This window comes from Varroa destructor, unplaced genomic scaffold (genome assembly GCF_002443255.2).
Source record: "Varroa destructor unplaced genomic scaffold, Vdes_3.0 BEIS01000002.1, whole genome shotgun sequence".
NCBI lineage: Eukaryota > Metazoa > Arthropoda > Arachnida > Mesostigmata > Varroidae > Varroa > Varroa destructor.
In genome coordinates, this window is record NW_019211455.1 from 6,811,798 (window position 1) to 6,826,683 (window position 14,886).

General features: G+C 40.3%; 2 protein-coding genes across 3 annotated transcripts; both read right to left on the bottom strand.

Moving 5' to 3' along the window:
* Window positions 1-2,325: 2,325 nt before the first annotated feature.
* Window positions 2,326-6,383, bottom strand: LOC111244855 (uncharacterized). The gene is made up of 3 exons (XM_022792345.2): window positions 5,027-6,383; window positions 4,268-4,473; window positions 2,326-3,744 (listed from the first exon to the last, which is right to left on the bottom strand). The coding sequence occupies exons 1-3, from the start codon at window positions 5,285-5,287 to the stop codon at window positions 2,877-2,879; spliced, it is 1,335 nt and encodes a 444-aa protein (XP_022648080.1). The 5' UTR covers window positions 5,288-6,383; the 3' UTR covers window positions 2,326-2,876.
* A 97-nt stretch (window positions 6,384-6,480) lies between these two features.
* On the bottom strand, window positions 6,481-11,377 carry LOC111244854 (uncharacterized). 2 transcript variants are annotated; one of them, XM_022792343.2, is made up of 3 exons: window positions 11,267-11,377; window positions 8,555-8,701; window positions 6,481-8,277 (listed from the first exon to the last, which is right to left on the bottom strand). In XM_022792343.2, exons 2-3 carry the CDS (start codon window positions 8,567-8,569, stop codon window positions 6,847-6,849), a joined length of 1,446 nt encoding a protein of 481 aa, XP_022648078.1. In that variant the 5' UTR covers window positions 8,570-8,701; window positions 11,267-11,377; the 3' UTR covers window positions 6,481-6,846. The 2 variants fall into 2 exon arrangements, with proteins under 2 accessions (XP_022648078.1, XP_022648076.1); XM_022792341.2 differs by lacking the exon at window positions 11,267-11,377 and having other exon boundaries at window positions 8,555-8,731.
* Between the last annotated feature and the right edge of the window lie 3,509 nt (window positions 11,378-14,886).

The window sequence follows — 14,886 nt, forward strand, 5'->3', positions numbered from 1 at the left end:
CCTCGATTATTTGGTTTTTATTTTAATTGGCCGCAGTATCTAAAATGAACTGTTACACTTCAGGCAAAATCCTGGGTCCGTTGGACCTATGTATACCTAACTAGCCTGGCAGCCAAGTCTGAAGTCAGTATCTACACGATGTACATTTTATTAAGGGATCAATAGCGTTTAAAGCTCGTAAGGCTTCAGCACTATCTTTTTAACGCTGTACCGTTTCATATGTTCCTCATTCATATATCCATAATGTTAAGCCCTTTTTAAGTCGTCGAACATTTTCATCAGGATCCGCCCATCTGTCCAGTAGCCTGAGGTTGTTGTTATTGGCTACCTTGTGGATGGTATTATTGTAGTTAACGGCGATTAATGAATGGCTAATTAAAAGTTTAAGCGACTATTAGGTTTTGTTGGCTTTTCCCTGGCGGCCTGGTTTACCGTTCGCATCTTAATGAGTGTCGCCGGGTTTTGTTAACAAAGCGCAATTGAGACCTTTACTCCATCCTGAACCATGATTCAATCGTTCACTATAGCTATGCATTGATATCAGTCCCTTTTGACCAGTCAGTTTTAGCAGGGAAGGATCATTCGTATTTTTTTTTACACAGGTTACAAATCGACACTAGCAAAGATAGGCAGCTCTTGTTTATATATAAGAGGCGTTTGACTTCTGCTGAACTCAGAAGACAGCGTGTTGTGGATTGAAAGCACAGATACTGGATAAAAATGTTTTTCTGCAACCTTTTTTTTGTAAAGTTTGGAATTTAATTAAATTAAATAAAAGTAAAGCAATTTGATTATAAGCTGGATTTGTAAATGCTTATAATTCAAACCTAAATGGAAGTTATGCTCTGAATTAGCTTACGTATTGTTTTCGATTGCATCGAGTGCCCTGATCATTGAACCTTCGATCGGAAACAGACGGATATCGCCTTTCGGTCGATTCCTTCCAATACGTCGCAAATAATTATCAAAGCATTAGGCAAAGTTTGACGGTAGTAAAAATAAGTTGAGCAAAATTTATTTTTTCGCTGTTTTGATTCAACGTTATTTATGAAGAAATAAATATGGAAAAATATTTTTGGAAAATGCATTAAACGTTGGTCAATCTCCGACATAGTTCGTCGATTTTCTGAAGATTAAGTTCAAAGTTAAAGCAATTTTTATTTCAAAATAATACCACTAAATTATATATGTACCAATTTGATTAACAACTCCCTGTGGTTTCTGGGCGAATAAGCATGACAAGTTATTTTTACATACCTCCACTGATATTAAAGTAACGCCGTTAAATGGGTTCTGCAGAGACCGTGACGGACGACAATCTGATAACAGAGGATCCGAAATACATAATAAATGCATAGAAATTTCTCATCTCATTCAAGTTCTTCCGATCTGTGTTACATAGCTGAAGACGTATGTGGTCTGGCCTTGTCATGGTGAAAAGCGACGCTAATTCTGCTTACTAAATCCGGTAGGGATATCTTTCAATGACTTACTTTAATATCGGTAGTTGTTTCACAGTAGAAGACCGAATATTTTTACTAGGAGGCAATGCATTAGAACGCAGATTCCCTTCCATTTCCCCTTCGAATTTTCTCACACACTCTAGATAATTTCCGTTTACCCATATTATTATTATTGTATGTTATCTTAATTTTATCACCGCTTCATAAATGGTTCGACTTCATTACGTTTCTGTAGTGTTTTCTAGATACAACCATGATTTAGTAAAAGTCTTGGGTTAATACATGTGGTACTCAAACACTGAGCCTCTGTTTATACGCAGCTCTTTTTATATGATTTAAAACAGTTTGTTGAAGGATGTTTAGGACATTTCACGTGTCGATTTTGCTTATCTTTCGTAATGATTTCATCAGCTTTTTGCTTTTTGCGTAATCCACGACGGCAAGCGTCTTACACAATGATATACAACCTAATAGAGCCATCCTTGGCCGGTTTCTTCGAATACCGCATGTTGACCGTAAATGTTTGTACCTTTTTCTTTTTGTAGAGTAAAGTAAAACAAATTTCACCGCAATTTCATTTATTTCCAAGTCATCTTCAATTTTATCAAAAACTAGATTCTAACACACTGTTATTGTTTTTTTGTTTTATTGTAAATTTTACTGTAAACAACGCCAACATCGGCCTGACGCAGTTCATTATCTGAGATATGTAATCGTAAAGTTATCTAGCTTGAAAAACCTTCTTCGACAACCCAAGATATATATATAATCACATCTACCTAAATATCATACAGTACCGTACATAATTATATTTTTTTTCAACTAATTTATCAAGCTACATTAATTTCAAAGGGATAATAAAGAGATGCATACTTGTTATACACATTTTTATATATTAAATTGGTGTTCGACGTTAATAAACACACAAAATATTAATCTCTGATAGTCATCGCAAAAAAAAAATCAGTAAATCACTTCAGTAATCTATAGAGACCACTTAGATAAGCTGACCGGCAAGTAGCGACATACTTGCCTTGCCATGGTAATTAACTAGAAATCATAAGAAATATAGCTTATAATTAACACACGCAAAAATCAGGATATGATCCTTTTTTAGTACTCCATTGCGACGTGACTTATAAACAGCAAAATGTCTGACAGTCTTTCTTACGTAATCCATATGTACATTTTATTATATAATAGAATAGCGCCAAAAAAACATTCCATTTAACGAAATGCACTGCGACTGAAATTACTACGGGCTTCTTCGCAAGCACTCAATGGATAACACTAAGCACTGTAAAAAAAAAAAAACATAGGCAGACCAGAGCAGCATTTCTGTCTGCCGTGTGATCTAACAGGATATTTTTACCACTACACTACAAACATCCAGTTTCTTTAAGGGGTCCTATCCTATGTCCCATCGCCTGCTTCGTTTCGATTCACATTATCCACCACTGATTTGTCCTGATCATCAATCTCGTAGCGATTTTCGTCGTCCTTCTTAAGCACGGCTTCAGTATCCTTCTTATTATAACGATCTGTGATGTTGTTATTATCATTATGAAGATCCCGATCGTCCACATCATCACCATCATCCGAGTCTACGAAAATTCTTGGTGAAGCCGTGGCGATTTCTGAGAGACTTCCACTTCGAGTGGTGCCATCTTCTTTATCTTCGACGCAGTCGCCAACACAATCATAACCATCATAACCATTACCATCATCACGCTCATCGTCGTCATCATCATCATCACGCTCATTACCATTATCATGGTAATTATCTAACTCCCCTTCAGCATCATCGTCCTGTTCTTTTTCCTCATCACAATCATCAGACTGCTCTCGGCTGTTGCTTTGCTCACTGACGCTTTTCTTCATGGCTGTCCAGAGCGGTCCACCGTTTTCCCCTTCCTCACCTTCGTCCGCCTTTTCCTGTTCATCTCCGTCGTCCTCATCAGTATAATCACTGTAATCATAATCATTATCATCACAATCATCGCAATCATCATCGTCATCATTGCCATCAGTACCTTTCTCCTCTTCACTCGTGTTCTCCCCTAGCTCAAGGTCCGTGTTTCTATCAAAGTAGCCTCCGCCACGGCCGCCATCACCACCTCCGTGCTCGTCCTCATCGTCGTCATCTTCGCCGCCGCCGCCGCCGCCGCCGCAATTGACTCTTTGGCGACGGAATTCTGCCATTTGCTCGTCGTAACGTCTTTTGTCCTGAGCCGCGAGTTGCTCGAAACGCGCCCGCTGCTCAGCTGGCATCTCATTCCACCTAAGGTACCAGTGGGTACACGTTGATTATATACGAACTAAACCTGCGTCTGATGTCCTTCAAGCAGAGTGATAACGGGCGTGTGTGTGGACTGTTGGTTCTGACCGAACAAGTTCGGGTGGAGCCCGCTTTTTTCCACACGTACACTATGGCTGTTTACTAGAATATAACGTGCGTTATCTAAATTCGTCAGATTTAAATTGCGTTGTGATTGTTGTCATCTTTCTTTTCCGGTGAATCACGAAGTCGCAGTTCAGTCGTCACACATTTGTCCTATTCGATTATTCTACTACTTTGATCATACATTCTTTCAAAAGCCTGCATTCCTCTGAACTCCACTATCGTAACCTATTCACACCATTACCCTGCATTAGCTGCGCTTTGATTGTGCTTCATCTCCGATGCTGTTACCTCGTTACAGATAATTTTCCTTAGTTTCATGGCTGTTTTGAAACGAAGTCAACTGTATGCGCATTGCGGCAATGGTAATGCGCAAAATGTACGCAAAAACAAGTCCTAATACCTTTTAGCGAGTTCTCGAGTAACGTCAATTAGGGACATGCTGAGATTCCGGTTGTGCATTTCCTGTGTCACTCGAGGTCTCTGTTCACGGCAGAATTGGAAGTAGGCTGTGATTACACGTTTCGGGGGCTGGAGACCACAAGCGCCATTTTTCATCGATGATTGACGACGTTCACGTTTCACGTCGCCTCCCGTACGACGATTCGTCTGTCAATTCGTTTGTCAATGATGCTTGAGAATTTCTTCACCAGTGAGAATTCAGTTAGATAAATGTTTAGCATATACATCTGGCTGTATTAGAATAATAGGTGTGCTTATGATTTGGATAAAATTATCTACTGCCTGGTCTGCATCATATCTTCGTAGAAAGTAGTACATTTCCAAATTTGAGGTGAAGTTTCGCAAGGAGACCGTGTAGAGACACTGGCCCTTCGATACAAAACGTCTATGTATATATTTCAAGTACATTTATTGACCTATTGGTAGTTCTGAATTGCTAAGAACGTCTAATACGAATAGCGCTAACTAAAAAAGAACATTATTCTAATTCGAACGCTATACTTTGGCATCTTCAAAAAGCGTTTATACACAGATGTGCTATCAGCTTAAGTTTTACAACTAGAGTTGCCGTCTCTAAGTGTATGCGTATATATATATATATATATATATATATATATATATATATACGCATCATCAAGCCACAGCCGATTTCTATAAATAATTAACGAAACCAATAGGTCACAGTTAGTTCCTAGCATACCCGTTCGTCACGGTGCTCATCCTGTTTCGATAGGTTAGCGGCTGCTTTATTGAAATGCGTCCGGAGAGACGTCTCCATGACCAACCAGGCGTCCATGCAACGACTAACGAGCTCATTACGTACTATTTCTGGGAAACAATAGCTGTGTGATTCTTTCCCCGTGGTATTCGCCGTACCACCGTTGTAAGTTCGTAAAAACTCCTCTTCGACTAAATCGATGAAGAAATCTAGTCCTGTAACCGGGTCGGTCGGAGCGGACATCACAATGGCAACGGAAACGGTTCCTATATATATAATATATATATATATATATATATATATATATGCATATACAGAGTCACCTTTGCCAGCTACTCGATGAAGCTTAGACAAGTATGATCGGGCGTACTATTCATACCATTTGTTTAGAACAGCTTGGTGGAAGTAAGATGATTTCGTGAGGCATAGGGAAATACACAGATCAACTAAAACAATCAAAATATTACTTGGTACCGGTTTGATCGGTATGAACACACGGCCAAGTTTTACTCAATACATTGTACAAGGCTTCGCGTATCAGGGCTAGCAATGCACCGATTGTTATTATGTCGCACCATAAGACATCAATGATACTTCCAGCGTAGATGAGCCGTAGATCTATAGCTCCGCGCTCCTTACATGTGGCGTAATGAGATCTTCTGTTGAGCCCGAGAGATAAATTCAACGAATCGGTGCTTCCGAAGATTTTTTTTTATCATGAGTTACAAATAATTCAGCATTGAACTTCGACAGCTCATACGACCTCCATGTCGATGAGACTGATTGTCAAAACAAATACACCAGCGTTGTTTTCGGTAAATAAGTTTAAAAAAATAACCAAAAACAATTATACACATGGGGTAAAAATGACAAAGTCCTCAGTTTCTTTCGTACTAATATTGCAGAGAAAATCTCCTGAACCCTATTTTTGTGTCACTTAGTCGTAAAACTCACTGTATTTTGGTAAATTCAAATACTGGATAGCGAATTGTTCCGGGTTTGCAAAGCCTTTGAGATTCTTTGAAGAACACCATGCTGCAATGACTGTTGATTGGACGGTCTAGATCCGTACCACCGACTCCCCATCACACGATGACGGCGTAGTGGGTAGGGTGTTTGCATGGCAAAAGTAAGAAACGCGTGGTGGTGTGGGTTCGAATCCAGGCGTGTACTGAGTTAGTTTCGTGTTAAAAGCCAACGGTTTGGGACAATAGCTAACGGCGGCAGCCGACCACGAAACATGGTAGGTTAGCTGTTGCAAGCCTACTTAGTTATTATACTTTGATGCGGACAAGTAGTTACTAAGCTTATACTGCAGGTTTACGATAGTGCTACGTGAATGGCCTTTCAACTTTGCATTTTAACCAAAAAACACCCTAAAAAAATTTTTTTTAACGATATGGGCGCATTTTTGTTGGCATTTTCAAACACGCATATTTAAGATTTGCATATGTAAAATTTTATTTTTGTCATTTCACGACTTTTTGTATTCAGGCAAATTCTGTTTTGGAAATTTATCTGGCGGATTAGGGTCTCGCAGGTAATTGCTCTACAGCTTTATTCTTTACAGAGTAAAGCTCTTCAAGAAGATTTACTGCAATATACATATTGTCAAGCAGAAGTAGTCCTCTTTGTGGAAGTGTCACAGAATGTACGTGCAAAATAAATAGTAGTTGAAACATTATTAAGCTAGAAGCATAATCTAGCTTAGAAGGGCGAAATAGTTTGGTCGTGTTTCGCTGCATAAACGATGCTTGTTAGGGAATTTTAATGCATGTTCCGGTATTATTTCCATCACTTGTTTACCACTGCTGTTTTTGCTGCTTGAGGACAGCAAATTTAGTTCCTGGTGGGGAGAACCACTCAATTTTGTCAGCATGCGGTAATTCCAGTTTAACGTTTGGTGATTGTCTGTCGTCGGATGCGCTCTGGGTAAACCTCTCTAAACGAGATCCGCTTCCAAATTTAGCTTCTGTACTTTTTCCGCTCCAGTCAGTAGCCTTAGGGCTGTCTACGCGATTTTGGTTACTAGAATACGTGTCATAAACAGTTTCCACTGGGACAGATATCTGTTCATTATGCCAACTGCTTTTAAGAGCCGATGTCTTTTGTGCAGACCACTGTTCTTGCTTAAGAGGAGCAGGTGATATGTAATCAGACCACTTGGCTTGTTTTACAGGTGGAGTCTTCTGTGTTGACCACGACGCTTCCTCTGCCCAGCCTTGCCGTACAGGGGCGGAAGACGAATCATCGGACCATCCTTTTTTGACTGCCTCGGGTTGTTGGGACCATTCGGCGTCTTTGACAGCTGTTACTTTAGAAGCCCATTGAGCCTTCTGGGTAATAAATGCATTGGCGGACCATCCACCATGAGATCCATAGACCTGTTGAGAGGATTCAGCAGGCCAACCTTGTTGCTTAATGGAGGCACCTTTAGGCGACCACTTCTGTTGTCGGTGGGCACGAGGAGCCGCGTCATGCCAAGCTTCTTTAAGGGTGTCGTCTGACCAGCCCGATTTAACCTCCTCTATCTGAGGGGTCTGTGACCAATGCTTTGTAAGTGGCGCCGAGAGCTGGCACCCTTCTTGCCAACCTTGATTAGCTGGAGCAGGCTTGGTGGGCCAACCGTTTTGAAGAATAACGGCCTGTTCATTCTTATTCCAGCTCTGCTTAGCAGGTGCTAAACCATCAGCGACGGCAGTGTTTGTCTCGTTCCAGTCCTGCTTTACTGGGGCTGGCGTCCGATTCTGGTTGAAGACTACGTTCTTTTCGTTCCGGTCCTGTTTGATAGATTCGGGCATCCATACTTGGCCAAAACTGGCGCCTTTCTCGTTCCAGTCCTGCTTAATGGCTCCAGGCGACCATTCCTGTTTAAGCGAAACCTTGGGAGGTGAAACCATAAGCTTCACATCGGCTGGATTTTTTGCCTTCAATCCATGTTCATTGGATTCGATTTTTGCACGAAATCCAGCTTCGTCGGCTATGTAGCGTACACTCCGCTTAGTTCCGTCTGGGAGCATGAATGAGTAGGAGCCACGCACTTGACCATCTTCACCGGATCGCTCTTCGCGTTTCTGGTTTGCTTCGATATCATCCGATGAGAACGCAAAACGGTAACTCTTAGGCGTATTTTCCTCGTATTTTTGAGTAACATGGGTAGACTTGAAGGGCTGGTCATAGCTCGGTGTTCCGAGTGCACTTGTTGCCATTAAGCAGAACACGTATGAAGCCTTCTATAACATCAAACAAAAGATAATCAAGATTAATTAGAATCACTTCATATGTGTGAAAACAAGCACGAGAAGTTTTGTGCGCCATAAACAACAAGCTACGAGTTATTTTTTCAACATTCACACGCATCTTTATAATATAGATACTAGCAGATAGGTCTTGGTATAACAATCCCGTAATTAGACCTTTCTGGACGAATGCAAAGCTTTACGTACTCTGAGTAGAACATGTACATGCACTCAATGGAATTGGATAGAGCATTTGAATCGTAAATCGTACCATGAGACGGGCCATCTTGTCAGCAAATACTGTTGTTTGTCCACTGTTGTCGATGTTGGATGAGCAGCGTCCTGTGATTAAATACTCCGTGCAGCATCTCTTCTCTTTCTGGCTATACACTGCATTGGCAAGGGTGGCGTAAATCACCTTCAAATGTCAGACAATTGGAAAAGTACCAACAAGTAGTAGCGGAGAAAGCCGACAGATCTTCCCGTTAAGTGGTGCACTTAGCGAGCTGACAGATGTTTGTTTCTATAATAGGAGATGTATAGACACACGCATAGAAATACAAGTATATTTAAAATTTGAGACGGCGTACTTGCTATATTTGCTTTATACCAGTGAACAGATACATTTGAGTCTTGAACTAGAAATGAAAGCATAACAGATAAGCTTGCTGTCTTAACTTCTACGGCGGGTCTCTATAATGCAGTATATAAATTTCATATATTATACAGTCGACAGAAACAGATATTCACATTAAAACATAATTCGTTGAAGAAATGAAGGCAGATTGTTTTCAACGTAGAGATTTTTGTAGTGAAGTACATGAGTACTGGTACTTATGACGTAGCCTGAATCTGGGGTAATAGAAAAGCACTTTGTCTTAAATTGGATACGGGAGAAACGCAGTACTGTGAGAGGAATTGCCTTGCATGCCGCCCACTTTCAGAGAACGAGCCATCGCACGAGGAGTTCAAATATTACACTTCATTCGAAGTAATAAAGCAAGGTAACCTAAGAGATCTAAAATAGGGACGATGTCGAGACGAAGGCTCCTTCCGTCGATGGAAACTCAATAGATTTCATGTTTTTTCGGCGACATATAAACTATTCGTCTTCGACAGTCCTTCCTAAAGCGATTCCAAAAACTTGGTGTTCTCGCGTTACTTATCGCCTAATAGTTCAATGTTTATGGAAAGGCTTTACGTCAGTAAGGGTTTTCCGTGATCGATTCGCTTGGCATCGAAATAATAGAGAAGTCCATATAAAGCAGCAAACTCCTATATGTTGGTATTATTTTTTCGAATGACAACTTCTACTATACCTATTTCTATCGTAGTTAAACGGATAGCATAGTGGTCCGTGGTTCATCAGAAGCTGTATTTAATAATTTATTTTTCTACGCGTAGCAATATACAGCGTAATACAAATAATTTAGTTTTTACTCATAGAAATGATCGATATCTTTTTCTTTCGCTCCGCTAAGGACAAAAGCTGCTACTGCCCTTTTCTTCACTTCTGTGTTTTGATTGGCTGAAGAAATTATTCTCAATTTCTTCTACAGTCTATTTGGATATATTACCATGTGAATGTTCTTGATGTCCATATATTTTTCCCTGGATCTATTCATAGTCTGCATAAAAAAAAACACTATGTCGAACAGATGGCGACGATAGCTACTAAATTTTTTCAGTATGTACCAGTTCCAGTTTTACGTTGATAAGCTGCCCATCATTAGACTCTTTTGTTAACCTTTCAGGGCGAAATTTGTTCGCTGTGCCATAATAACGATAAATTGAAGTTTTGCTACCCCAGTCCGCTTTAATATTTGTGGACTGTTCCTAGTTCCAGAGATCAGCGCCATAAGCTGTCTTTATTAAAGAGATCGTTTCCTCATCAAACCACTCAAAAGTGATAGCTGGGAGCTTTGAAGCGGACAACTGTTGTTGCTTCAGCGGGGCAGATACTACGTAGTCGCTCCTATGGCTCTGTTCAATGAGTGCCGAAGCCGTGTTATCGTACAAGTCCTGGTTTAGAGGAGCTGATTTTGAAGATCATAAAGCTTACTTGCTAAGTACCAATTTGAGAGTCCATTGAGCCTTTTGGGGAGCAGATATATCGTTCTGTCATCCTTAGGACTGACTTGATCGAACGGGTCCGTCGGACCCGACTGTGGAGACCATTCTTGCTACCTCTGAAAACAAGAGGCTCCGTCGCACCAGTCATCCTGCGTGGAGTCGTCGGACCGGTTCTGCTTGATAGGCGTTCTCTGCTCAGGCTATCTTTGTCTGATAATAACCGAGGCTGATTTAGCTTTGTAGGAATACGGAATGGATATTTTTTAATTTCAGATCTGTTTACTTCGAGACCAACCGAAAATAAAGATAGCTTCGTTTTCGGGAATCATACATTGAAACCAATATTCGTTAGATTGTATTTTCGCACGAAATCCTGCTTCGACCCGTAGGTTAGTTCCGTAAGGAAGCGTGAACAAGTATAACCTCCTCACATTTTCGTCCTCGTTAAGCTCTTTAATTGGCTTCAAAGTCGTCTATTGAAAATGCGGAACGAGGACTACTTCTGGACGCGTTCTCCCCAGGCGCGGTATATGAACAATGGCCATACTTCGAAGATCGGTGATAAATCAGCGTTACTGGGCTGCAAGCATGTAGTTCGCGAAGCCAAAATAGAGACTGTGTGCGAAAAGCTTTCCAAGAAAATGGTAATCAAATGATTATAGCGTACTAAACTTTCCAACTTATTATTATTTTAGTTCTATTTATTCAGTTCAATAAGATTTACATGCTTGCTAGTAGTACATTAGTTTCAATAGCACAGCGTTTTCATTTAGCAAGAAGGTGAGTACGCTCTTATAGCCATTGATAATTCTATCGGGCTGGTGTGCCACTAGACAAACATTGCACGCTTCAAAGCCCTTACTTAGCAACACACTTTGGCTTAGGTTGTCCGTATCGTAAGGGGAAATACCTTTCTAACATGAATGGCCTTCTTGGAATGGAAAATGCTGGTAGAAAATACTTTGTAGAGGAGATCTTCACTTGACTATAGACCACGTAGGCAAGGTTGATTTAAGTTACCTTAAAAAGCCAAATAGAAATGCACTAGATAAAGTAACTGTAAGCCATACCGCACACGAATTCGCGACGGCTTCTCGTTAAGTGGAACGCTTAGAATCTATTAAGTGGCGTGATTTTATCGTGTTTTTAACTGGCTTTAGAATTATACTGATTATTTTCTTTCTGATCGCCCACAACTTACCATGTACTTACTTACTTACTGTACGTCTAGTCAAATGAAGCTAAAGTCATTTCTGGATTCTTGCGCACTCCGTACGCGCTCGTCCATCCTATCGTGTCGCGCCTCTATCTAAACGCGCAGCATATTCGAGATCACATCGCTACACGAAACGTTAACGGCGTGCGAGCATCCTCACACCAAATACGTTGTACTTTTGCGGGAGATTGAAGATGGCGATGAATAAGAAGTGCTTCTCAACACTTGTTAACATCTACGATGCATATACCGCTCGTTGTTGAAAGCAGCAGGACTCTATTCAGCGAACGGTTCGGTTCGATTAAAAGATGGCTATATAATAACGTATCATTAGCAAGGCATTTACATGGTCATTCAACACCGCACAAGACACCGCTTACTTACGATAGAAGTGTTTATGGATGTTTAGATATAGGTTTAACTGTATTTACGGTAATTGTAAACGTGGGGTGAGATTCATTTAGCTGATCGGTGGACATTACTTTAGACCAACGGCAAGAATGACGCTGAAGTGGCTACAATCATCACCAGTTCAGCGTTGAACCTGGAACATAGGTAGTGGGATTGGCGCTATTTTCCGTATCACCAGCCCCTTGTAAAGCCCATTTACACTACTGAACAAGTCAATATAACCTCAGTACTTAATCGAATTTGTTCAATTGTTGCGCAGAAAAACACAGTTGTACATTTCTTAAGCTATATTTCGTGAGGGCCTTACGTATAGCTTTATGATAGGACTGATCGTCATATCTATTTAATTCGTGTCATATAATCTAAATCGTTCAATCAATGAGAAGTTGCTTAAGCGAATAAATAGGAGCATGGTTTTGTTTAAAATACACAATCATGAACAACCAAGATCTATCTGCTCGCATTTGTTAATATTAGAAGGAATGTTATTTGTCTTACCTGATCCAGGCCGAGAGAAGCCCAAAATGAAATTCCGCGCGTAATCTTTGCCGAGAGGCAGTAATGAAATTTAGCCTCATAGATGCGTATCGGAAAGCGTAGGACAATGCAGACGTTAACGAGCTTTTGCTATCAGCGCTGTTCGGATATCCCGATTTAGGTCGGTTCAAAACGGGAACGGGTAGCATTCCACTCTTGACTAGGTATGAGAGCCAGTATTGCATAAACCCAAGGAGTATATGTTGGGGTCACGTTCGATGTCCGCTGTACTGTTATGCACTCTACGGCAGAATTAAGCAGATATATGTGTTCTCGACTTTTCTCGAAATGCACACAGTCTTTGGATAGTCCCGCGACCTTGTAAGAAATTAATCTAGGCTTGAAAATTTCGAAAGAGGCCTATCATGCAGTATCTGTTTTTTCTTTTTTCAAAAATATATACTCAAATGGCACACGTTTAAAAAAGGGAAGATACATCCACAAATTTAACTCTAATGGCGCTAAAGGTTGGCTGAAATAAAGAAGGACTGCCCACGGCTAGGACGATATTTGATTCTCTCTCTCTCTCTCTCTCTCTAGAGATACTTTTTTTGCGAACCTTTTCTTTATTTTTAGTAAATGTTATCTAACTATATTTTTAAATACTTGACCTCCTAAACACCCTGTAATTTTCTACTAAAATTTTCTACTAAACTAGTAATCAGTATTGTTGCAATAGTGAGATCACCACTTCTCTTAGGTTATTTTAAATTATAGGTTATTAAAATAATAGGTTACCTTCTAAATATACGACTCCGTCGTTCTATCGATTTATTTGTTAAACAGTACGCAAGTTGAGCACTAATTGTACGTATAGCTTCAGTGTCACCGATTTCGTCATTTACTGAGCGTTTAAGGTCAATATCCAGCAACGCCCTGTAGTTTGCGGCGAAAGGCAATGATAACGATATACATGCATCGTGGTCAACCTGAAAACACTATATTATAGTCCCTAAATGGAGGAAAACAATAAGGCAATAATAATTCCGTTAAATAGTTTTTTGATACTCACGAAGATTGTTCTGGTGGCAGCTGTAACTACAGCAACATTAATGTCGCAACTATACCGCTTTCTATGACGCTTTCTAGGCACAGCCTAATTACATTAAGCTGTTGTGAAAATGGACGAGTTGATAAAAGCGAACGTGCGATGAGAGGTCTCTTTTACCGTAAAAGTTCGCCTAATCATGAAGCCCACGCTAATATCGGTACGAACGCACTGCTCAAAACATTAGGAGCCTCAAAGGTTTCCAGTGAAGGACACATCGCGTTGGTATTTAGTGTAAGAATGACCCATACGCCGCGGCAAGAACTACCACTGATGTGTGGAAGCGGATGCATCGCAAAAGGAAATTTCCTATTAGCGATCCCTGAGGTGTCGTCTCAAATAATTTATAGGCATTTTTTTGAAGCTGGAGGCGGTGTTAACGGTTCAGAGGTGATCCTCCGAAAGGAGTGTAGCGGTATACGGTAATAGTTTTGCAGTTTGACTTCCGTAGAAGAACTGATAGTGTCAGAAATAGGTCACAATAAACGTGTCAGGCAACGCATGCGAAATGTTACCTTCAGGAAGCTACGACTCATTCTATCCAGTTACCCGCCGATAATCCGATGAGCTCCACGTGGATAGCTTACACATTAGATATAATTTACGTCAAGAATCAGCTACTGTTATTTGCAGTATTGTATAAATACGTATACTTTACTAACAACTATAATAATCTAACATCTGCAGGGAGAAATATAGTTACTAAAGTATTATATAATAAATTACTCAGTCAATATATATTATCAAATATTATACTTTTACCGCACTATTCTGACATAATGGTACGTTATTGGATTATTAGATTACACTACAATGCAATAATATTTTGAAAAAAAAAAAAGTTAAGTTATACCAAGAAACTTCTGATCGAACCGCTACGATTGTTAGCTAATAGGTCTTGTGTCGATAAACCACTTTTGTGGGCGGGGGAAGGGTGTTTTTCGGCCTTCCTTTGCATTAATTTCATCTTGGGATTAGATCATTTCAATCTAAAAAAGCTCAAACGTAAATACTGCCAGATATTTTGAGATGATGTTACCCAGAATATAATGGATCTAACTGCTGAGCTGCTTCGTACGAAACAAGATCAACAGCAGCAACAGTAACAACATGACATCAACAGCAGACGAAACGGTCACATTCAGCATACCGTTGGCGGCGTTTGTTAGCGTTTGGTACCAGCTTTCGACATCATTGTCAGTCTTTTCATATGACAAGTTTGCTTAGCAATCAATATCCTCGAGGTCTGCTTTTTCTGCGTCCCGTTTGAAGAACACAACAACGAGTTGTCCCATCGCAGTGTCCGTTCGAGTCTTGA

What these genes read in the sequence shown, in the direction of transcription:
- LOC111244855 (XM_022792345.2), bottom strand. Translation starts at nt 5,287, where the DNA reads ATGTCCGCTCCGACCGACCCGGTTACAGGACTAGATTTCTTCATCGAT. An exon ending in ATGAGCACCGTGACGAACGG is followed by an intron (nt 4,474 to 5,026) that starts GTATGCTAGGAA and finishes ACGAATTGACAG; the next exon opens with ACGAATCGTCGTACGGGAGG. An exon ending in ACTCGAGAACTCGCTAAAAG is followed by an intron (nt 3,745 to 4,267) that starts GTATTAGGACTT and finishes CTGGTACCTTAG; the next exon opens with GTGGAATGAGATGCCAGCTG.